This window comes from Poecilia reticulata, linkage group LG15, assembly GCF_000633615.1.
Source record: "Poecilia reticulata strain Guanapo linkage group LG15, Guppy_female_1.0+MT, whole genome shotgun sequence".
NCBI lineage: Eukaryota > Metazoa > Chordata > Actinopteri > Cyprinodontiformes > Poeciliidae > Poecilia > Poecilia reticulata.
In genome coordinates, this window is record NC_024345.1 from 17,334,765 (window position 1) to 17,359,506 (window position 24,742).

The 24,742-nt window shown below is 39.7% G+C and overlaps 2 protein-coding genes across 3 annotated transcripts; both read left to right on the forward strand.

Annotated features, from left to right (window-relative positions):
* Positions 1-1,443: 1,443 nt before the first annotated feature.
* On the forward strand, positions 1,444-10,953 carry ubtd1a (ubiquitin domain containing 1a). 2 transcript variants are annotated; one of them, XM_008429701.2, is made up of 5 exons: positions 1,444-1,769; positions 2,193-2,279; positions 9,112-9,339; positions 9,651-9,836; positions 10,127-10,953. In XM_008429701.2, exons 1-5 carry the CDS (start codon positions 1,718-1,720, stop codon positions 10,339-10,341), a joined length of 768 nt encoding a protein of 255 aa, XP_008427923.1. In that variant the 5' UTR covers positions 1,444-1,717; the 3' UTR covers positions 10,342-10,953. The 2 variants fall into 2 exon arrangements, with proteins under 2 accessions (XP_008427923.1, XP_008427924.1); XM_008429702.2 differs by lacking the exons at positions 1,444-1,769; positions 2,193-2,279 and adding an exon at positions 4,449-5,090.
* Positions 10,954-11,496: 543 nt separating this feature from the next.
* On the forward strand, positions 11,497-24,094 carry rrp12 (ribosomal RNA processing 12 homolog). The gene is made up of 34 exons (XM_008429703.1): positions 11,497-11,717; positions 12,617-12,846; positions 12,964-13,047; positions 13,179-13,255; positions 13,343-13,448; positions 13,536-13,652; positions 13,764-13,902; positions 14,492-14,619; positions 14,710-14,808; positions 14,893-14,984; positions 15,069-15,180; positions 15,279-15,379; positions 15,471-15,585; positions 15,669-15,811; positions 15,913-16,034; positions 16,342-16,406; positions 17,002-17,164; positions 17,257-17,411; positions 17,490-17,557; positions 17,665-17,758; positions 18,987-19,145; positions 19,236-19,316; positions 19,400-19,505; positions 19,587-19,694; positions 19,794-19,951; positions 20,570-20,661; positions 20,740-20,898; positions 20,974-21,143; positions 21,232-21,342; positions 21,417-21,463; positions 21,555-21,633; positions 22,925-22,992; positions 23,077-23,159; positions 23,239-24,094. The coding sequence occupies exons 1-34, from the start codon at positions 11,579-11,581 to the stop codon at positions 23,339-23,341; spliced, it is 3,873 nt and encodes a 1,290-aa protein (XP_008427925.1). The 5' UTR covers positions 11,497-11,578; the 3' UTR covers positions 23,342-24,094.
* The last annotated feature ends 648 nt before the right edge of the window (positions 24,095-24,742 follow it).

Here is a 24,742-nt window from a genome sequence, read left to right on the forward strand (position 1 = left end):
TATTTCAGTTTGTAATTTGTGAATGTTTAGGGCTTGCTGTTGGAGGGGGAAAAAAAGTGCAGGCCTTGGTTTTAAAATAAAGATGAGAAGGCTTTGGGCTGATGCTATCACTCTCATCCTGTGTATCTCAGCTGCACATCTGCCTGTAAACTGCAAGGATGAGATGATTTAATCTTCCAGCAGATGTCAGTCTTTCAAGCCATAAATTCGTCCAAAATCTTAATGAGGTGAACTTGGAACAAATTGTGAACCTGCTGTTTTTTTTCCTCCCACTTGTCCTGTTTCACTATTTACGTTTGTGTTATATTTGATTTGAGCAATTGGCTGGAGTTGAATGTTGACTGAAATTTTTGGCTCGGTTTCATTTCACCACACCAAACAACTTGCCACATTTTCAAATTGAAATTGAAAAATACTTTATTAATCCCAAAGGAAAATTAAATAAGCAAACGAACCCTCCATGTGCGTATGAGTGCAGAGCCCTGAAGCTGCAGACTAACCCCTCATTATCCACCTTCTAATGTTATTTATAGTGTCAGGTGTTTTCATCTTCACCCAATCCGCACCTTACAGGACCTTTTACTATCTTGGAGACCACACAGTTTAAATGAAGCAGCATATAAGCTCCACTGAGCTGACTGACTGTCTGTGCCAAGGGTAAGTTTGGTGGGATTACTCTGTTCCCAGACCAAGATACAACATAAGCCTCTTCAAATGTAAACGCAAGTTATTTTTTCCTTGAGGATTTGAAATAAACCTGAGTGCATTTTTATCTGACAGCATAGAATCTTACAAGTAGCCAAAAGGTTCATCTTGTTTGTGTCTGATAAAAGCGTCTTAGTTTGTTGTGTCTCTTACACCAGTAGTTTACTAAGTTAGGGCTGAGATTTCACTTAGGCTCACTAATATGTCAGTCATGAGATCTGCCTCAGAAATACTTGAATAGTAAAAAAAAAAAATATAAGAAACTTATTCCTTTTAGAAATGATTAAGATTTCGTTGCTTGCTCTCAGCAGTGACTTTCTTTTTGCTACCTTTCCATTGAGGTAGGATTCTTCTAGCTGAGCCATGGATCACTGTAGCTCCTCCAATGTTGCCATAGAGTTATTGACTGCGTTTCTGGTCATTTTTCACATTGTCTGCCATTCAGTTGAGGTGGCCACACATATGCCTTTGCACATTTGGAGTTGTGGCATAGTAGCTCTTATTTTGATGGGTTAAAGCTTCCTTCAACTTGACAATTATTAATCGTGTTGGTCTACTAAATAAAACACCTACAGATACAGTACAGTTTATAGTTGTATCATAACGAATTGTGCAAAAGCTTGAGAGGGTGAATGCTTTTGCAGTGACTATATTTTCCTCAACAGATGCTGTTATTCTGAAGGAGTCCCTACTCCGTTTCCGCTGTGTTACTGAGCCTGTTTCACGCATGCGTGCGGGGCTTTAGAGCATTAATTCTGAGTTAGATCGGAAACGGACTACCCGAGTGGGCTTGCCTCATTTTCAGCTGAGAAAATTTCGCTTTTGTTTGTTGCATTCTTGTAAAGAGAAAAGTAATTTTTTGTTTGGACTCTCTCAGCGCGCCCATCCATCACCGGAGTTGCACCGACACTCTTCCCACTGTGGTCTGTCATCCTGCAGACTCGCAGCTTCAGCTGACCCGTCACGTCACGTCAAGATCCGGAGATAAACTTCTGTTTGCCAACAAGTTCTGATGTGGCAAGCAAACTGCAGACGGATGCATAATATAGCAGACTGGATTTCAGGTGATTTGTCTTTTATTTTAAATCTATAGTAGGGTAAATATTCTGCGATTTATACAACAATATTTCGACTGAATGAAAAGCGCATCTGTTAATTTAGCACGGCTAACAACAAGAACAGTGGACTAAAGTGAGTTTTCTTTTTTTTTTCGAAATTATGAATGAAAGATGGGAAGCATGGAGACATGATGCTGTGCGTGTTCCCATCAGCTGGCACTACACGTGACACAAACATAGCAGCTTGTCTGACCTCACAGGAACATGCAGTGCTGAGCTGTCATTTTATCTCAAAATCATTACTCGTTTCTTGCACTCTTCCCTCTCATTTTAAAGCTCAATGAAAAACATATCTATTGTAAAAAAAAGTAAAAACAAAGTTAAACATGATTTAAATAGTTACATTTTCCTTCTTGTTCTGGGACACAGGTACAGTGATGGGAGGCTGCGTGGGGAGGAGCAGGATGGATGGACCAGGGAGTGCCCATGGCTCCACAAGGACTAAAAAACGTGGAGGTAAGAAGCTGGAATACATTCAAATGCTTTATTTAAAGTGATGTGGAGCCTGGGATAATGCTCTTCCTAATGCATATTTAATTCTGCTGGATGATGTTGTAACTAAGATAGAATATATGTCCGCATTATGGTGAAGAAGGGCTTCTCAGATCTAGAGAATCTTCTTATGCTGCTGGAACTATTATTATAATTAACATCATTCATTAGCATTCAGTTCATGGATTGAGATAAAATAAAAAAAATTCAATAAGATATATGACATGGGTATGGTCCGTAGTTTATGATTCACATGGCTTTTTCATTCTTAGACCTTATATGAAGGAAGGCCTGAATGATTACGCACTGGCTAAACTGTATGAAAATAAAATAAATTCCAGTAGAATAAAAATTTAGCTTAAGTATTTGACAGTTTTTGGCATTAAAACCTTTTGCCAGAACAATTTACTTCAGTTGTTTGCAGAGGATAAATAGCAGTAGTGGTATTAATGCCTTTCAACCTATGTTTGTTTTTATGGATCAGTTTTCAAAATGTGTTAAACACTAAGCCGTTAGTAATCAGATTTGTGTAACAAATGAAACATTAGTAATAAGTTATATTAAGTGAATCTTTACACAAACCAATGTATTAAAATCAGTTTTTTTTTATCTATTTGCTCTGCACATTTAGTTGAAGGTTGCAGTTCAAATATGCATTTTTTTTTGTTACTTATGAGTTGAGTTTTTTGCTTCCAGGTTAGAAAAATAAAAACATATTGTCATTCAAAGTTAGAAATTTTCACTGACCTCAAACACTGACCTAAAAATCCAACATGGCTGTTGCAATTAAAACTTACTTCTAACTACAAAAACAAACAAAACAAAAGGCAATTGAACAATTGAATCATATTTGAACCTCCTGAAAATGTACATTTTATGAGTATAGTCTAAAATGCTGTGAAAGGAATTGTAATTAGCTTATTTTTTGTAATTTTAGTTAGCCAAACATATAAGCTAGCAGATCCCGATGATTTTCTGACTTGCTGCTGGAGCACAGTTATGATGGGTGTAACGTTATTCTCTTACATCAGTTTCCCAACTTCAGAGGTATATGAAACACAGCATTACATTTTATGTTTTCTTTGTAAGTTATTTTTGGGTGATGCAGAAATCAACTTGTTTCAATGACAACAAATTGGTTTTGCTGTTTGAACTCATTATCCCTACATCACAGTTTATGCGTTGTTCATTGATTTATAAAATAAATCAATGATTCTAACATTTCCTTAGCATACCACTAATGAGAGTCCTAGTGCTTCTTGTACAGTAGTTTGAAAACCACTGGAAAACATGTTTATTTGTTGTAATTCTTATCTCAAATGTTGTTTTTGGGTGTCGACCAAGCACAATACTCAAATTCTTGCTTTTTGACCTTGTGCAGCTTGATTATTGTGCTCAAATTTCCTTTTCATTTTTTGCTACCGTACAGCTAAAAAATGAATAAGTAATATTTTAATAAATCTATGTGAATTATTTAATATTTTAATACCTCCTAGAAACCAAATAGCTAGAGCTGCACAATATATCACATTGCAGCTGCGTGTGCAATATTGCAATTGCAAAGGACTGCTTAAATGCAGTATTGGCTGGAGTACTATATTTCAACTTTCTGCATATTAATGATGTATTTGACTTCTTGGACAGACACTATCAGCCCTTCATGCCAACAGCTGTTGTCTGTTGTTAGTGGCTGATATTTCAAAGCTGGTGACTAAAGAAAATACTATTATGCTGCGTATTTTCCTTATGTGGTGCAGATCTACATGTAAACATCACTCAAAGCCACAGAACCTTTTGAAAATGGCCTCACACTTTTAACATTCGTGCAGCTCTTCTTAACAGTTAGTGTGACGAGGTCTTTTCATCCCGCTGCTGTTTGGAGGTCATTTTCAGTCTGCAGATATCTCTCGAACCTCTTAAGCCTTATCTTTTAGTCCTGTATCTAATCTGTACCGATGACCTGACAGATTATTTCGACACTCGTTAATCTAGTATTTTTGAAATATCAACCTATGTGGCGGGGAAGATGGACGTGCAGGACACGTTTAACTGCAATAGCAGCAGAGAATTTTCCCACTCTCTGCCCGAATTGTATGTTAAAAAGGTATTTGCACGTCAGGCTTTCTTGAATTGATTTATCAACTTGAATTTTGGATACACACGCTGTGTGATGAGCCACCTCGCTGTCCTTTCTGTGAATGAAGCCACTTGGAGAAATTCCGGGTAGCACAACATCTTTTTCTTCCAGCAGACTGGAGTTTATAGCTTGCTAATAGCTTTAGTATGTTGCCTTGGGTATTTCCATCCTGTCTTTAAATAGAGCTCAGAGGATTAGGCCTCTTGTGTAAAGGCAAAGCAGCTACCCGCTTGTGAGGACACAAGACTCTTTCTCTGAATACACTGAACGAGTTTCAATTAATTGCTCACCTGGTATTTATGGGGTCATGTGTTTTTATTAGAAGTGTTAAAACAGGAGAAGGTGGTGACATTTTTTAAGCAACTGGAGAAGTGTACCTGCAGGCAAATGAGCTCTGAATCTCAGTTGGCTCTTTGAGATGAACTAGATCAGGCGGATCAGCATTATTCAGCGGACGCAGAAGGGATTCTCCACCTTCTTTGAGGTCAAGCTCTGTGGCTCATTTTGTGAAGTTTTTGATGAACAGAAGCTTGATTCTCAGCAAAGCGCAGACAAAAACACAGCAATGGGAGTTCCTAACTCCAGGGAATGCAACTACTATCATGCTCCAAATGCACCCTTTAAGATTTTGCTCAGAAGTAAGTATGGATTATTTTATCTTCAGGTCAGTCCGGCTAGTGGGACATATGTGATTGTTGCTGCTGCTTTTGGGATCAGTTTTATAGGAAGCCTCATTGGTTTGTTGTGTGTTTTTTGTATGTTCCATACATTAAAACACACCGATGCACGAATCTGACTTTTCCTTACAGATTTCCAGTTTCCTTTGAGGTTTCACCTCTTGTCTCTCATTTTAACCATTTAACTGACTAAAACTCATGAAAAAAGGAAATGAATTGCATGTTCTTTAACTGAATTAGATTTAATTCAATCTGTATTAGTTTTAGCTTTTTGGAAAAAAAAATCCCCATAGTATATTGAATTATTAAATGCATACCCTCATAGGAATATCCAACACATTCATGGATTATTAATTTAAAGGATCACTGTGATGGTTACAAAACTGTCTATCCCAGTTGCTAAAACATAAATATATCCAGGTGTGTTTTCAGTATTTTCAGCATTTATGTTTCATAAAATTCTTCAAATCTGAAATTGTGCGTCAGTATTGAGATTTAAGTTAGAAAGCTTTATTTATACCACAGCTGTCCCACAAAATAGCTATATGTAGCTAACATCACAACTTTAAAGTCATATCTATATATTTTTATTCATAAATTACAAGCATTTTTCTTTTGTAATTTTGCAATATTTGTAATTTCTAAAATTACAAATATTTTTACATATATTTTTCACCAGACTTCAGATGCTGTTATAGGCTTGCAGTTCAATAGACAATATTAATTTGTTTTCAGGACCTCGAGACCCAACATCTGGCTCTGACAGGTTACTACGTCCCTCTACTAATTTAAATAAACCAAAGCCAAAGTTAGACTGCACCACATCAGGAACACATTTATCTTTATGGTTAGATATTGTACCGAGATAAATTACTATTCACCCACATTTTCCTTGTGAGCTTTAGCATCTCAGCCACTAAAAATACCCATCTGCTAAAAATGTCCATCCAACAGTCCTGATGTGTTAACGGGAAGCATAATTTGCATGCGTGGCTCTTGAAACATGACATCCTACCACATATTGGATCCTCCGATATTACAAATGGTGATATTTTTGATGATGTCCTCAATTTGAGATAAATTGCATACTTATGTGGCTCTCCCAATCGACAAATGTGTGCACCTCGAGTAAAAATATAATTTGAGTTAGATAATAATTTAAAAAAAATGTTGGTTATTCAGCTAAGAGAAGATTCCTTTTTCCTTCTATGCTAATTTTAAAGCTGCTTCTCATTGGATGTTTAAGGTATAACTATCATCACCATGTGATAATTACTCAGTAAAATGATTTGCACTTGCATTTAATTTTGGCTGTGTTTGCATTAAAAGAAGCCAAATTGAAAATAGACTCATTAATTTAATGAAACTCTGTATAAAAGGTATGGATTGGTCTTCATGATCAATATATACTAAAACAGTTGATTGTGCGTTTAAATAAATTTGCAAACTGAATCCTGTGATTTCTGCACCCTTCACTGACACCTTTACCATGCCACATACTTTGTGATAGAAGCAGAGCTAAATACTGCAGTAGAATATGAATTAGATTAGAAGTGCACACATTTCATGTAAGATGCAATCAGACGATTTATTTAGGCTAGACATTGTTGTATAAATGTCTGCTTTCACTCATTAAATTCATCCATAAAAATAAACCATCTTTGTTCTTAGGCATTCATATGAGAACAGAGCATAAGTAAAGTTTTACAGAAGTGTGAAGTCATTTTAAACGGAAAGGCTGTTGATTAGTTTTGTTTCCAACAAAATATGTGTATGAATTCAATCCTAAAAGCAGTCATTTTACTGCTGTAAAAATGTAGTAACAAAACCTTAAAGAATGATTGCTGTGTTACAATTACACTTCTGTACTTCCCTCCATGTAACGTTAGGACAAATATTTGCAAGCCGGTCTTGTTTCAAGTGTCACAAAGAGTATCTTTGGTGTCCATACTGGTGAATTTGGAAGTTAGTGTGTTACATAAATATATGTTATGTAAGGTTTTAAATTCCGCTCTACTAGAGAAAAACAATCTAAAACAAACAAAAAACAGTCTCAGAGCAGATAAAACATGTTTTTATATATCTAAAAAAGTCAACAGATTAAAACATATTTTTTTCCCTTCCTAGCTCTTTCTAGTGGGTTTGCGTTTCTATGCAGGCTGTTGGAAAGGTGTTTTTTTTTGTTTCTCTGGTTCTCATTGGTCAGAGAATGCTCATCTCCTCTGATGCCCAATGGGATAGTGGCAGATAAATCCTGTTATGTGGAACCTGATTACAGCCTATAATCCATTGCCGTGTGTCTGTGTGTGTCCATGCACATGTACAGTACAGTCTCTGTTACTAGCGACTGCAATAATCCACTGTGCTATAAATAACAAGTTTGATTTTCGTCTAGCAGTGAATCAAACCGACTTTGTGGGTAATTCTGTATAACAGATATGCTTTATATTAAGGTGTCGCAATCCTGCATAAGCTGCACTAACAATTCCAGATATCTTAATATATCATATCATCATGTGTTAAAATAACCACATAATTATCTTTGCTTGACTATGTATGCATTGTACAATTTTTATACTTCACTTAATCCATTTTGTAATATATCCCCTAATATATCCCCCAGAGCATTTCTCTTTTATGTTATTGCAAAAGTGTTTTCTGGTCATAATATGTTGCTTTAATGCAACATCAGAGATAAATTATATATTTGTGTGGCTCTCCCAATCGGAAACAAAAGCTTAGGACAAACAAGTCTGCATAGGACCTCAGAGCAAAATAAAAACATTACCTAATGCTCAGTGGCCCCAGAGGTAATGGAAAAGAGCTTAGCCGTTTTTAGATCAGCCGTGACGTGGGTCAACGTGGCGGCTATCGCCGCACTAGGCATTTTGTCTAGTTTGTGACTTCATTGCCGTTAAGATTCTTGTTAAGAAGTCCAGAGCTGTGTAAAAGTGTTTATTCTTGTTGATTGTTTTTGTTAAATTACTACCACCAACTCACATACATTTTATTGGGATTTTATGTGACAGAGCAACACAACAAAGTTTATAATTGTAGAGGTGGTGTGCATTTGGATTAATCCCTTCCTGAGTGAATACTTTTTAGATTTAAGTTTCATTGCATTTACTGCTGCTGCTCTTTGGGTTTGTTTCTACCTTTATTAAATTTTTTAAATAATAGTTTTTTGCCCATTCTCTCTTGCAAAATAGTCTTTTGCAGCCTCTTCCTTCTAGGAGCTCCAAGTATCTTCCCATCAACTCAGACCATCTTGTCTGTCTCTGTTGAAGAAAAGCAACTCCTCACCATTATTCTGCCGACACCATGCTTCACTGTGTGGTTGGTGTGTTGAGGATGATGTGCAGGGTTCTGTTTTGCATAGAGCCCAACTGCTTGATTTTGGTCTGAGGTGATTTAAGACCTCTTTCTTCCACATTTTGGCTGCGTCCCAGACAAACTGCAAACGCTTGTGGAAAACTTGAAACTTTCTTTCAACAACAGCTTGGAAGGTTTACAGTTGTGTGATCTTTTTTCGTTTTTCAGATGATGGCTTGAGCAGTACTCCATTAAATGGTCAAAGCTTTGGATATTAATTTCACCTTTTCCACAACTTTATAATCGACTTGTCTGCTGTGTTGCTTGTTAAATATGAACTTTTTCATTTGCTCACTAATGTTTTCGATCAAACCTGTGAGTCAATGGGCGTGTAACTTGATTTATGCCAAGATTAAATCACACACACATGGACTATTTACAAATTTTGAAGGTAGTTTAGGGATATTGAAGGAAACTGTGCTAAACAGATATGTCTGTTAGACTTCTCAGATGTAAAGGATTTTGAAAGATGTGCTTCCACTTCACTACTCACGCACTACTCTTTGTTGGTCTTTAACATGAATCCTCCAAAAAAAAGCACTGTAGATTACAGCCATTTGTAGATAGAAGCAACAATCTTTTCAATCTTTTTGTCATTTCTCTTTTACAGCACGCAATGAGCCTCTCAAGAAAGACCGTCCTAAATGGAAGAGCGAGTACCCGATGACCGAGGGCCAGCTGAGGAGCAAGAGAGACGAGTTTTGGGATACAGCTCCCGCCTTCGACGGACGAAAAGAGATCTGGGATGCGCTGAGAGCAGCAGCCCTGGCTCTGGAGTGCAATGACCTGGAGCTGGCCCAGGCTATAGTGGATGGAGCCTGCATCACTCTGCCACACGGTATAAAATGCTGACACAATCCGTTTCCTACGTGAAAATATATCACACATATCTAAAGCTTTAGACGCGCTGGAACGCCCTTGTTGAATAGTAATTCTCTCAATGCCATAGAGCGGTTTGCAGAATCCAGCGACTGATTTGTAAGAGATTACTGTTGTAATTATGTAATAGTGCTGCGTGACCACTAAAGGCAGATACACCCAAAGCTCTGGGATAAAGCACAGCGTGCTCCCTCAGAGGAGAGTACTAATCTCTAATCTTTGAAGGTTTTTGAGAGGTGGGCACTTACTTGGGTGTCCTTTCCCCTGCAGGGTCTCTCACGGAGAGCTATGACGAACTGGGAAACCGCTACCAGCTGCCAGCATACACCTTAGCGCCACCTGTCAACCTGATCACCGAGACGTCTGGCGAGAGCAAACTGTCTGAAAGTGCACAGAAACAAGCTCAACCTCCACCGTCTAGAGAGGAGTTCCAGCTGCGGGTGCGATTATCAACAGGTAACACCGTTTGTGGACACCCAAAACATCTGACCTCAGTCACAGCTTAATAAAAAGAAAAATACTGGAAATTAAGATAAAATTATGAATTTGAAGTAACTTCAAAATGCTCTCTTTCATTATCATTGTAGTTAGCAAGCAGAAATTATTTTTGGATGATCATAAATTACCAAAAACAAGACGAAATGGAGGAAAAAAAACATTTTTTTTACATAAAATTGACAAACATTTTGCCTCAACTCTGTCCGGAAGCATTTAAATATCTACAACACAGCACATTCCTGTTTCAGGGAATGATGTGCGTCTGACGGCCAGCCTGGCGGACTCCATCGCCGTGCTGAAGAAACAGTTGGAGAAACAGGAGGACATCGAGGTGATCCGCCAGCGGTGGTTCTTCTCTGGGAAACTTCTGACAGACAAGACTCGCCTCCAAGATGCCAAGATCCAAAAGGACTATGTCGTCCAAGTGATCGTCAACATAAATCCTTCAGTCATACCCAACTGAGGGACGGAGGTCAGAAAAGGACGTGCCAGACAAGGCTGCAGAAACAGGAGCAGGTTTCCAGCAGGGAAATTTTATGTACATTTTATATAATAAATTATTGCTTTTATATTGTTCCTTTTTCTATTTTTCCCCTTTTTCCAAATAAAGAGATATTACTGAAAAGCACTGAAACACTTTAGGTGATAATAGAGCCCTGATATGCACCTCCCAGTGTCTGTCTGTTTCTGAAGACCTCGACTTGCAGCTCTATTGTTTACATGGGTTCCTCTCCTCATCTTGTTTGTTTGTACTTATGCTTGTTGATGAATTAAATGCAGCTCACCTAAGGAGAACAAATAAGGAAAATCTACTCTCTTTTTTTTCTCTTATGACAAATAGATGAGTATTTCGAATTGTAAACATCAGATTATTTTTTCCCCCATTTCTCTGTGTGAACAGCACATTTTGACTAGACACTGAATATAATAAAGGAACCTTTTATAAGGTAGAAAAAGATGAACGTATCTGATTTTAGTTCATCCTTTCAAACAACTGTACAAACATGCAATAGCTTTCTGTCTAAAATTATGCACCCTGTAATGTCATTTAATAAATGTTATAAATTTAAACTCATCTCTTGCTTTTGGGAATTCATTTCATACTGATTGAATGTTTTCATCTTTCCTTTTTGTCAGTCCAAAAAATGGGGAAAATCTTGGGTCAGGTGACAGTTTGTGTCATAGATCAGTTTTAATACATTGAAAGGGCCATTCTGCCTGTGCTGAAGAATAAAATACCCTTAAAATTAATATTTCAAGAAAAACAACAACCTCAACAATATAAATAATTCAGCAACATCTTTGTTTCAGATCAACGTTATTAACATTATGAAGCCACCAAGCCTAGTCGCTGCTGCACCTTGGTCAAACCGAAAACTTGCTGGTTGCGATTAAACACAGTGTTTCTGAGGCAAAACCAAGACATTCAGAGAAATTGTGGAATCAATTCTTGCAAAAACCAAGTGGAACTTATTAGCTCGTAAGTTGCCTGTATGGCTATGACAAATCCTAACGGTACAAATAGGACGGAGCACTGTTTTTCCACTGTTGTTTGTAGTGAACAGCGCCATCTACTGGCATACCAACATAACGTCGAGTCGGACTCGCAAGCAAACCTCTGACGTCATCCGATGAGCGACGGAGTCATCTGGAGCTCCACAGTCAGCAGTGGAGAAACGTGATTATTTTCGGCCCTGAAAATGGTGAAATCAGGGAAACTTCGGTCGGGGACCGGGGTCAAGTTGAAGCGCTGGAAGAAGGGACACAGCAGCGACTCCAACCCGCAGACCAGCCGCTTCCGACAGGCGGCGAAAAGCCGCTTTTTCAGCAGACCCAGCGGTAAGAGATACACACGTGGGTCTCGGAGAGCTAACATGAGCCACATTAGCCATTTAACTTGGATAACTTTATCTGTTCCGCTGCTTAGCAAACACTCGGTATCGTCCTCTCAGGAGTAAATCCCTCTGACCTTTCTGTTCAGTCGGTCTGTAAACTCACTAATCCTAAATGGAGTTTGTAAACACTGAGAAACACACTGGTCATTATTTGACATGATTACTTCACTGCTTCAGTTTACAACACAGAGGAATAGCTGTACATAAGTTACAGATATTCATGTATTTTTGCCTTTTTATCACTTGCCAAATGTGAAGGAATGCAGTTTTGAGACATCGGCCTCTAATATAACTCAGGACTCACAGGCCAGTCTGGATAAGCATGAAGCTTTATTAAAGTATTTTCTATGTTTGGATTAGGATGGAAAAATCAATGGAACAAAAATAGTAATAGTTTCACTTCATCCTGTTTTCTGAATGATGTAATCATAGATTGTTTATCCACCCATTGTTTATCCACTCATTCACCAATCCATCTGATTCATCTGTTTATCCATCTAACTATGATTAGATGAATAAACATATCTTTGTAAGAGTTGTTTGTAAAACAACTCTTACAAAGTTGTTTTCTTGCATATTCCATGCTTCTTTTTTTTTAAATGAACCATTATATGTGTGGTGTAAAAACAAAAAAAAAGGAAATGTTAAACTTTCATGGAGAACTTGCATAGAAACTATGGATATAATTGTCTAAACAAGCCTGTAAACACAATAATAAATAATTGTTTTTTATCACATAGTAAATCTGACCCTCTTAGCTCTTTTTGTGAACAAATGTTGAAGTTTAGTTTGGGAGTGACAGCAAAAAATTGATATCTTTCTGTTTTGTTTTTATTTGCACAGCGAAAAGTGACCTGACTGTTGACGCTCTCAAGCTTCACAATGAGCTGCAGGCTGGGCCCCTGGAGCTTAATGCAGGGGCCCGTAAGGATACTCAAATGGAAGAGGAGCCCGATGAGAGGCTGTCGGAGAGAACGTCGGGCACCTTCCTGAGTGGCCTGTCCGATTGCTCCAACCTCACATTCAGAAAGGTGCAGCGCTTCTGGGAGTCCAACTCCGCTGCACATAAGGAGGTAGGACTGCGGGTGTATTGCCTGCCCGCTGCATACTCCCAGTTTGTAAACTTAGCACGTGCGATATTTTGTAGCATATCTGCACCTGCTGTAACTGTGTCTCTTGATGTTTGCCAGATTTGTGCAGTTTTAGCTGCTGTTACTGAAGTGATCCGAAGTCAAGGCGGGAAGGAAACGGAGACGGAGTATTTTGCTGCTTTGGTGAGTGTTTCATTGGTTTACATTTTGTTTAAAGTTTATGGTAAAAAAACCCAACAACAACTAAAAAGCAAGGTTATCCCCTCAGGTTTATTAGCTTTATTTCTAATTAGTCTGTTTTTGATTTTTGCTAGATGACGACCTTGGAAGTTGTGGAATCGGAAGAATCTCAGGCTGCAGTGGCTTATCTTCTCAACCTTGTCATGAAACGGTAGAAATTAGAAAACCTTTGTCTTTTCCATGACTGAACATATTACACCTGATTAATACTAACTGCTCAGCGTTTGGGTCTCACCAGTGTTCCAGCTCCAGTGCTGAAGTCCAAGTTCTCGGACACCACCAAGGCTCTCATGGACGTCATGTCTAAACAGGTTTCCTCTGATGCATCTTCAGCTCTCAGATGGGTGAGAAGATTTTCCGGCTTACCTTTGTCTTCCTCTGTTTTCACTCTGTTTTTAAACTCAGATTGTTTTTTGTGTTTGCATCTTTAGATCTTGTCCTGCTTGGCCACTTTGTTGAGGAAGCAGGATGTTTCTGTCTGGAGCTACCCATCTACTCTGCAGGCTTATCATGGTCTGCTCAGCTTCACGGTGCACAGCAAGCCAAAGGTCACTCCCACAAGTTTAAATAAACAGACACCTTATTTACTTTTCATCCAAAAATTTTAATTCAAGATTTTTCTAACAAGTGACTGTCTATTTTATTTTTTTCCCTCTCAGGTGCGTAAAGCAGCTCAGCAAGGCGTTTGCTCCATTCTGCGAGGCAGCGACTTCCTCTTTACTGATGACGCTCCGAACCATCACCCCGCTGCTGTCACTACAGCCAAGTTTTGCATCAAAGAAGTAGAGCAGGCAGGAGGTGAGGCATCATGCTTGTTAGTTTACTTAACTGATGTAAATAAAATGTTCACTTTCCGGTTAAAGGATGGAAGTTTATATCTAGTAATTAGTTAAAATTTTGTACACAAAGACAGTCAGAAAGTGAATTAAGTAATATAAGGACCTGCGTTTAATGTATATTGTTGGAAGATTACACCATAAACCAACACAATGTATTCATAATAGTGACGCAGACTGCAGACAGGTCAAATATAAAGCTGTAGAGAAGTTTAAAGCTGGGTTAAGCTATAAAAGAACAAACTGTATGCAAATGTATGCCACATTTTAGACACAAACGCAGTTATGATGTATGTAGTTTTCTTAATCCCATTGTGCATTAATGTGACAAAATGCAAACTAGTTCAACTGGTATGAATGCTTATGCAGAGTCTCAACTGGTTATACTGAAGTAAGTTCCTAAATGGCTGCAGAAAGTGTTTGGAAGACCAGGTCTGGTCCAAATGTTTGCTTTTCGAAAGTTGTGGTGAACCAAAGTGAGAACATCCTGTTTAGCAGTGATATTAAAATGTGTCCGATGATCCATGAATCAATCTTTGGCACCTCGTCAGGCAGCAAAGAGGACACCACCACCCTCCAGGTGCTCTGCCTCCTGAAGGAGCTGATGGGATCATTTCCTCTGGGATCCGTTAAGTCCTGCTGCGAAACTCTGCTGCGCGTCATGACTCTGAGCCACGTGGTGAGTTCTCCCAGCCGAAGCTACTTTGGTGCTTCTTTGGACTATTTGTTTTTTTAAAGCAATGCTTCTTCTATTTGTCTCGGCTGTAAGATGGTAACAGCCAGCGCCATGCAGGCGTTTCATCGGCTCTTCACTGCGAAGCCGAATGCGTCGTCCCTCTCCGCAGAACTCAACGCCCAGATCATCACGGTGAGACAAAAAAAAAAACCCAATGTGCCCCGTTACTTGTGGCGTAAAATCTGCTAAAATCTCACTCTCGGTTGTTGTCCTCAGGCTCTCTATGACTACCTTCCCAGTGAGAATGACCTGCAGCCTCTGCTGGCCTGGCTTACCGTCATGGAGAAAGCGCACGTTCACTTGGCGAGGTATAGTTGGTCAAGATTGGAGAGCGAGATTAAAAGGACTTTTTTCAGCTGCGTCACTGACCTTCTGTGTGTGTTTCGGTCCAGTTTGCAGAGTTCTCTGAGTTTAGGTCACCTCCCTCGGCTGTTCTCTGCCGCCATGTCCTGCCTGCTGTCGCCACACACACCTGTGGTCTCTGCAGCCACCAACACACTTAAGGTAACAGGCGCCGAAACCGACTGCAATGAAACTTTTCGGTGTTGTTTTTGGTGGCTGCACGGTGCTAAATGGTTATGTACGATGTCTTTATATCTCAGAGTTTGTTGACGGAGTGTGTTGCTCCTCACATGGAGGAAATGGGGATGATCACCGCCACCGCCTCGGCAGGGAACCCCTCATATATCTGTAAAATGTTTCGGTAAGATCGCAGATGGTTGTTTTTTTCTTTTTTACAGTTTTTCCATAAGTCACTACACAACTACTAACTGTCTGTTCTTGCATTTTTCCAGCATTGTGGAGGAAGGATTATCCTATCGCTTTCATGCCTCCTGGCCCTTTGTGCTGCAGATCCTTGGTTGCTTTTACAGAGTTGCAGGAAAACAAGCTCACCCCATCATGACTAAGGTACAACCTTGACGTGCTGAAACCCTTACGTGGATAAAGAATAAAATGAAGCGGACTGACACTTCTTCCCTTGCACTGGGCAGTCCCTGCAGTCCCTGTCAGACCTGCGCTCCATCCCTCAGTTCTCCTTCAGCGGGGAGTTGGACCTGGCTGTGGGAGGCGCTGTGGAAAGCATGGGGCCTGAAGTGGTGCTGGCTGCTGTGCCTCTCAACATCACCGGCTACAAGTACGACGCCAAAATGACAGGATGCTCTGCTGTCTTTGCTGTGATTTTATTAACTTTTGCTTGTGTTTTTGTTGTTGTTTGTTTTTTTGTTATTTTTTTAGTGATGACTTGGAGTTCCCTCGCAGCTGGTTGGTTCCGGTCATCCGAGATCACGTGAAAAACACTCGCCTCGGTTTCTTTGCTTCTTATTTTCTCCCTTTGGCCACAACACTCTGGCAAAGAGGTAAGTTAAATGTTTATTGAGATAAAACTATTAACTAGATTTAGCATCTTGTATTAATGAGCGGTACTATTAACATTGCCAGTAATCAGTTTCCAGATCTATTCCCTACAGAATGTAAATCCTGACCTTAGCTTTGAAGTTTCCAGGTTACTAAAATTTCCAAAATTAGCTTTTTGTTGGAATAAGACCAGACTTCCTGTTATCTGTTGAAAGTCTCGCTCTCTCTCTAGCAGCTTGAATGAATGTGGACTAGGAAATTAAATGTTCTGTTTTTTACATGCTTTAACTGACTAATCCTGTTTTGTAGCTGAAGAGTTAGAGCAACAAGGAAAGAAGCTAGAAGCAAAAGTCTACCAGACATTACAGCTTCAGGTAACAAAAAAAACCCCCAAAAACTTGTCTTGTTGCTTTAGCTTTTCACTTAATTTTGACTGGTGTTATAAGTGTTGAGTTCTGGAGTTATTTATTTAATGTTTTTTGGATCCGGGACAAGAGGTAAAAAAAAAATCTACATTTAGGGGGAAAAACAACTGTTATTCACAGACTCTCTAGCCTAAGACCTCTGACAATGTCAGTTGTGATTAACCTTCATTTTCTGCTCTCTTTGCATTTGCTTCTAATGTTATCAAAGAGGATGCGGTTACAGTGGATAGAAACGGCAGGAACTCCAACAGAGTGGGCTAGGAAGGACAAACAAGAAAAAAGAAAACAATCATTGATCCAGAATTACTTACTCCTGAGGTTAAAAAATGTCCACAGATTAAATGACAATAGAATGACAAGCTAAACACACAACCTCTGGGCCAGGACTTTGTTCAATAGTAAAAAAACAAAACAAAACAAAAAAACAAGGCTAAGAAAGCTAAATGCATAGATAGGTAGAAGAATGACTTCATCCAGGATGTGAGCCTGTAAGGCCAGGTGTACTTTCTATGGTTACGATGCTGATCTAAGTTCCGCATTTCAGATTTGGACCATGCTTCCTGGCTTCTGCACGTGCCCAGTGGACCTGATGGCGTCCTTCAAGGGCGTCGCCCGGACGCTCGGCATGGCCATCAACGAACGGCCAGACCTGCGCCTCACCGTGTGCCAAGCTCTGCGTACGCTGATCAACAAGAGCTGCTCCACAGGTGGCTAAAATGTTCACAGAGGCCGTCTCTTTGTGCAAACCGTTGGCATCGTTGCGGTGTTCTAATCCTTCCTGTATGCGATCATGTTGAAGCGGAAGAAAAGGCAGAATTGGGACGGTTCTCCAAAAACTTCCTGCCCATCCTTTTCAACCTGTACACCCAGCAGCCTGCAGACGGGGACTCCGGTGCTTACAGGATGGCCGTGCTCGACACCATCAAAGTCTACTTGATTGTCACTGATGTGCAGGTAACATTTGAACGCTTCTGTTGTGCTGGAGAGTGTCGAAATGATCCGCTTATGCAATTTAACTTCGCTCATCCGCAGCTGATCTGCACATTGCTGCAAAAAGCCTTTGACCGACTGACCAGCACGGAGAGCGTTGAGTTCACACGGTAGGACATCCAACCGGGATCCACTGGGTTTGATTTCCATCAGAAAACGATTGATGTATCTTCATCAACTGTTTGGTGATCCTGTTCCGGTCCGATCTTCTTCTCAGGCTTGCAGTGATGGACCTTGTGGTTGCCATGGCTCCCTTCGTTGATGAAAGCACTATGGCCAAAACGTTTGAGCTCATAAGACCGTATATGGAGGTATGGTTAATGATGCATCAAAATAAAATTAAATGTCATTGAAAAGTTACTTGAATCAAAAAGTAAAACTCTGACTTTGTCTCATATTGAATAAAAACCCAAAATTCAGTTTCCCAGAAAATTTGAAACAAATTAGACAAATAAAGAAGCATTTGTAAAACAGAAATGTTGACACCCTGAAAATGACTTTCATCTACTGCGTATTAGCCGCCCAGTTAGAGCTTCTTTTTGCTTCAATTACTGCATGAATGCAGAGCGGTTTGGAGCCTGAATGAACGAAGCCCAGGTTCCCTTTATAGAGTCCTGCAGCTCGTCTGCGTTGTTGACTCTGGTACGTCCCATCATCCTCTTGACAACCCGCTGTGGATTCTTTATGGGCTTTAGGTCAGACGAGATTACTGGTCAGCCACATTAATCACGTCCAAAAGAGTAAGCATTGTTGCCTTTGGCAGTGCGTCCAGGAGTCGAATCCTGCATGAGAATCAGATCAGCTGCTTCACAGACTTTGCCAACACAGGGAGGCATGAAGTGCTCTCGAATTTCCGGGCAGACAGCTGTGCTGACTTTGGACTTTATAAAGCACAGCAGGCCAAAAGCAGCAGATGCCACGGCTCCCTAGTAATAACACTGACTGGAAACTTGGTAGTGGTCTCCACTCCTCCAGAATCAGGGATTTCGATTTCCAAATGGAATAAACTTCCTTTATCTGAAGCAGTTGTAGTCTAAGTCATGCTTATGTCTATGTGGGTTTGCTTGGGTGCCTTTTTTTTCCCCCCCACAGTTTTTTTTTTTTTTGGCTAAACTTTCTAATAATGTATACCGCACTTTGGAAGTGCCCGGCTTCTTTATTTCCTTATTTTTGAGTAAACCTGCTTGTGAAGAGGGTCAGTATCAAGTTAGCAGCCTTTCCCATGACTATGTAGGATGTACCGTTTCTGTTTTTAACTACTCTTAGTTGGTCCTAAAAAATTATATTTTAGTTTTCAGAGAAATAATTTATATTTTTATTTTTTTAGTAGTTGTGAGCGAAAAGTGATCAAATTTAACCAAAATGTGTCATTCTGTGTAATGAATTTATTAACAAGATTTTTAACTTTTTAAAAATCACTTTTCACTGATTTCTAGAGAAATGTTGGCTGCCCTTGCAGCTTTTTAGTACAGGCTCTTTTTAGGAAGGTTTCTTAATTTTTTTTGATTCTTAATTTTTTTTGATTGTGTTTGTGTTCAGGTCAAAGAGCCGGGCATGCAGAAGAAGGCGTACCGCGTGTTGGAGGAGTTGTGCGGAGCAGAGAGAGACGAGTGTAAATCCTTTGTCCTGTCCAACTTGGAAACTCTGAAAACTGTCCTGCTCGACACTCTTAAAAACGCTTCTTCACCCGCAAAGAGGGTAAAATCTTTACACACGTAGAGAAACGTCCCGTGCGCCCGACTGTTGTGATTCACTCCCACCTGACTGTTTTGGTTTTGCTTTTCTCAGCCAAGACTCAAGTGTCTGATCCATATCGTGAAAAGGTTGAACGAGGAGCACAAAGGCTTCATCACTGCGCTGCTGCCGGAGGTGCAAATGCAAATCGGAGCTGGTGACAACAGACACAGACGGAGCTGATGTACTTGGTGTTCATGAGGGTTTCTGCCCTGCAGGTGATCATCTGCACCAAGGAGGTTTCAGTTGGAGCTCGTAAGAACGCCTACAGCCTCCTGGTGGAAATAGGAAACGCTTTCGTTCGCTTCTGCGGGAACAAAAAAGGTGTTGCGTCGTTTCTGAATACATGGAGGTTTGAAACATTGGAGTTTACAAAATGGCTGACATCACCTGCCTCGATTATAGATGCGATGGAGGAGTATTTGGCTCTGGTGTATGCAGGACTCACCGGATCTGTCACCATGATCACTTGCACCATTTTGGCATTGACTCGTCTTGTGTTTGAGTACAGAGGTGGGTTTCACTTGTGTGTTTTCACCTGGACTTCTGAAAAAAAAAAAAAAAGGACATTTGTATGGCAGACTCAGTTTTTCTTTTTGCATTTCTTTTCAGACTCGATAGACGTTTCCACCATGGAGCAGCTGCTGCAGAACGTCTGTCTGTTGCTTTCGTCTCGAACCAGGGAGGTCGTCAAAGCGGCTTTGGGCTTCATCAAAGTCATCCTATTCGTCATGGACCCCAAAGCTTTGGGCTCACATGTTACCCTCATGGTATGAACTGTACATTACCAGTGACAAAAGCTTTCACAGGAGCTCTCCACGATAACCAAATAAGTCAGTCCCTCCACAGAGAGTTCATACTCAGAAATGTTCTGGGTTTGTCCTTGGATAATTTTCTTAATTTCAACAGATTAATATGTGTTGTTTTTTGTTTTTTTTTTGCACTAAAAGTATGAGAACGTACTTTCCAACTCATATTTAACTTGATTTAAGGTAACACTTTCTGAATATGGGAACAGTAGATTAAAAGTTTAGTGTGTAAAGTTATGGGTCTGTCTGCTGGTTAAAACTCCAGAATCCTCTTTTTAAAATGTAAAGATTTGTAAATATTTTTATCTGTTTTAATTCTGATTGAAATAAATGACTAAGTTTCCATCACACTTACATAGTTTAAAGGTCACATGTGCACTGCACACACAGGGCATTTTGTCCAAATAGTTGCCCGTTGATGACCAATCAAACACGTAAGACGTAAAGCGTCTTATCTAACAGTAATTGTAAAGATTTTGATGTAATTGACAAAAAAATATTGTTGATATTTAAACGGTAGATTAAAAGTTTAGTGCGTAAACACATTTTCATTTCACATTTTGTTCTCTCTCTGTTCAGATGGAAGGAGTTGGAAACATCAAGGATGACGTCAGGAGGCATTTCAGAACCAAACTCAAGAACATCTTCACTAAATTCATCCGAAAGTTTGGGTGAGTCTTCTTTCCACCGATGTTATCTGTTAGCGTTACGCTTTCCTTCCCCTGAACGCTCTGATTGTGGGTTTCCAGCTTTGAGCTGGTGAAGAGCATGCTGCCTGCAGAGCACCACAAGGTGCTGACAAACATCCGCAAGGCCGAGGCCCGAAACAAGAGGCGGAAACAGGTCGCAGAGGAGCAGGACGCGTCGTCGGAGAGCGAAGACGAGACGCCTAAACGAAAAAGCCAAAGGTACGACAACAACAACCCCCCACACGAAACTCACTTCGGTTTAAATGTTTACCACGTTCCCTGTTTTGTTTCTAGCATCGAAGACATCCTGGCTGAGTCCGACAGCGATTTGTCTGAGGATGAAGGAACGTCTCGCAACACCCAGAAGAAATCAGGCAAACGGAAAGGGAAAGCGTGGCTGAAGGAGGGAGAGGGAGATGATCCTTTGAACTTCTTGGATCCAAAAGTTTCACAAAGAGTTCTAGGTACCACGGCATTGTGAGGCTTCTTGCTTTAGTCGGAGAACAATCGTGAGGTTCAGAGGCGCTAAAATGACGCTTTGCTGTTTCTCAGCCACAAATCCGCAGCTGAAGAAGAGCGCCAAGGTCGAACACGGCTTCAAGGTGACCTCAGACGGACGGCTCATCATCAGAGAGGACGACGAGGACGATGGGAAAAACAAAGGTCAGAGGAGTCCGGCGGTGTCGTTGCAAGAGCTTGATGTGTGAACACACTGACGGCGGTGCTTCTCTTCACAGGTGGAGATGAGATGAACGATATCCTGGAGGAAGCAGGAGTGAAATCTGTGAGTTTTACAGAACCTGGTGTTTGGGAACATTTTGCTGTTTTGCTTACAGTCTGCCTTTTTTTTTTTTTTTTTTTTTTTGCATTTGCAGAAAAAAACCCAGAAAAGAAAGTTTCGAGATGACAATTTAGACGAGGACATGGATGTTGAACCTCAATTGAAATATAAAGGTAATTAAAGAAGATATTCCAATTGATTACTGAACTGCCTTGGATATGAAATCACACTCTTTACCCTTTTTCTCATTTTGTTATGTTGTAACCAGAAATCTCAGTGGTGTTGTTTTATTTGTATTTTAGTGTTGATTTTTTGTGAAATGGAAAGATATTGATATGTGTTTTTAATGTGCTTGCATGCATTCAAGGCCCTGACTCAGCACTTTTAGTTCAGTGTGGTACTAGAGATGCAAGCCTTCTGAGTTAAAGTCTGACCCACTTTTCTTTCACAAAGTGGCTCAGATTGGACGGAGTGGATCTGTGAACATCAAGACTGGCTACAGATTACAAATTTGGTTTTATTATGGTCTTTGGTTATGCCATTCTGACAAATGAATGCACTTTGATTTGATATAAGCCACTCCTTTTAGTTCCGACTGTATGTTTCGAGTTGTTCTGGTGGAAGGCGAGCCTCTGCCTCAATCTCAATCTTGTGCAGATTTTCTTCAAGGATTTCTCCCCTACCAGGCTCCTTTTCCCTGGTGAAGAAAATCATTCCTGCAGCAGACTGCTGCCACAGCCATGCATCACAGTGTGGGTGGTGTGCACAAACCGATGTGCATTGTTAATGTTCAACCACACAAAGTGTTTTGCACATAGGCCAAAAGACTCTTCCACATTTGCTGTATCCTGCACACAGCTTGTGGGAAACTGCAGACAAACAACCGTTTCTACCTTCAGTCCAGCTGAATAAAACTCATTCAGAGTCATAAAAGTTACCTGATCTTTTTGAAGAAAAATTTTTTTTAACACATATATACTTTAGAAAATGTGTCTTTTTTTAAACCACTGCCATTTTTCTATATTTGAAAAACTCAAAACCTTTGCAAAATAAAACAAACAAAAAAAAAACAAAACAGGATGGATACATGTTCTTTCATGGGGTGTAGAAAAAATATGGTGGGAAAAAGACCCAGTTTTCAACCTAATGACCAGAAAAAAAGTTCTACAAAATAATATTACTGGCTCTTTTGGATTATTCAGTGGATATGCAATACAATTATTGCATGAAAAGAACCACAAAATTGCTAAAAACATCGTATCGTATCCAAATCTAAAAACATTAGTTGGTTCTTTATCATTTTTAGCCCAAGTTATGAAGAGCCGTTACGGAAGGGCTACAGGTTGCAGACTCGCATAAAATCCAGTTAAAGTACATTACGGTGTGCATTTGAGTTGTGTCAAGGTTCAAATAGATGCAAACACTTGTACGTAGCACTGTGTGACGATGATGCTTTTTACACAGCCGGCGGCTCTGGTATCCACAGACCTCTGGGACGAAGCCAAGATGTCGGATCCGATTATAAATCAAAGGTGAACAAGAACAACAATCTGCAGCTGCAGTGAAGTTTCTTGGGTCTACGCTGTCATTCTGAGTGTCTTTTTCTAACTTGACAGAAAGGAAAAGGAGATGTGAAGAAAAAAGGAAAGCTGGATCCTTACGCTTACATCCCTCTGAAGAAGGACCAGCTCAATCGCAGGTATGAGCATAAGCTCATGCCACCACGCTGATTTGTAGGCTTAGACTTGGAGCCTAAAGTTTTTGCTTTACACCTACAGGAAGCGAGCCAAAATGCACGGTCAGTTCAAAGGCATGGTGAGAGGTGTCCAGAAGGGGGCGCAGTCTGGAAAGAAAATGCAGAAGAAAAAAAGGAAAGCATGAAGAAGATGACTTATATTGTTTGTTGGACTGCTTTTGTAACGTGTGTATCAAAGTGAGAGCAAACCCTGTATATGTGTGTGTGTGTTTCAAAGATGCTCTGAACATTTATCAGTTTTTACATCATTCAGTGGGATGGAAATGAGCATTTTATGCTGATTCTGCTTCCCCTGCCTTGTTACTCAAGTGGAAGGAAAAAAGAAAATCATATCTGTACTCATTTCGACATGCCTCAAATTGTTCGCATTCATACAAACGCAACAGTTTTGCTGTAATTTCCTCATTTGGCCACTTGAGGGTGCTGCAGTCTTGTGTACTGTAAGTTGTGAATAAAGCATTCACTAATGCTGTGAGGTTCCTTCAAGTGTATTATTAAAGTGAATTATAGAGTGAAAAGTGAACTTGCTTTTCTGTTTTGCCTCATCATAAACCTGAGAAAAATCCCATCTTGAACAGGAAAGTTTTGCAGCTCAGCTTCGAAACTTTGGTTGAACAGTTGTAGGTTGTTTTTCTGACATACCGTAGTGCTGATGTGATTCATTTTCCCGATAGGGTGAAGAAATGCGAGTCATGTAATGACAGGCTGACCTTCGAGTCACTCTTCTGTGTTCAGTATGTCAGCATTTCTTAGGGACCTGAAGTACGAGGCAGGACTTGGGACAAAGATTAAGATTTAACCCTGGATTTCCATTGTTTTGTATGTGGGAAAGCATTGATTTGCAAATACTACTAATAAAAAACGATTAACCAAAGTCATTTACATTTCCCTTGTGTTTTATATTCTACATGGATCAACACACAGCTCTGCCTTTTTGTTTTTACTTTAGTAAAAAAAATAGATAAAGGTCAGAGATATGGTCTTCAATCCATAAATAAGAGTAATGTTTGTAGATTCAAAGCCACTTTTTATCCGTGATTGTTGCTTTTGATTGTGGATTCAAAGCTATTAAAACAAATAGGTTTGTTCTTGCTATTGATATCCAAAGAAAATTAGACTTGTAAAATAATACACTGCTCAAAAAAATAAAGGGAACACTTTAACATTTAAGTGAACACCGAAGTGTTCCCTTTATTTTTTTGAGCAGTATATTTTAGTAATCGAGTACTCTGTAGAATATTTTTACGATTATCCGAGGAATCTGATTTTTCTCTCCGTCAACCTGAATTTAGTCTAAATCAAAGACTAGTTGGTTAATATTATTCTGATTTTTACGCACAAAGTTCGTGTGTGTAAGCATATTCTGAAATTAAAAGGGTTTCTATTTCCCCACAAAATGCTTTATGTATTTACATATGTTTATTTATATATTTCTGCAATGAGATTGAAAGTCCTGGATTCCTAAAATGGTCTGGATGACAAAAAAAAAAAAGTCTCACCAAATATTGCTTTTAATATTGTGTAAC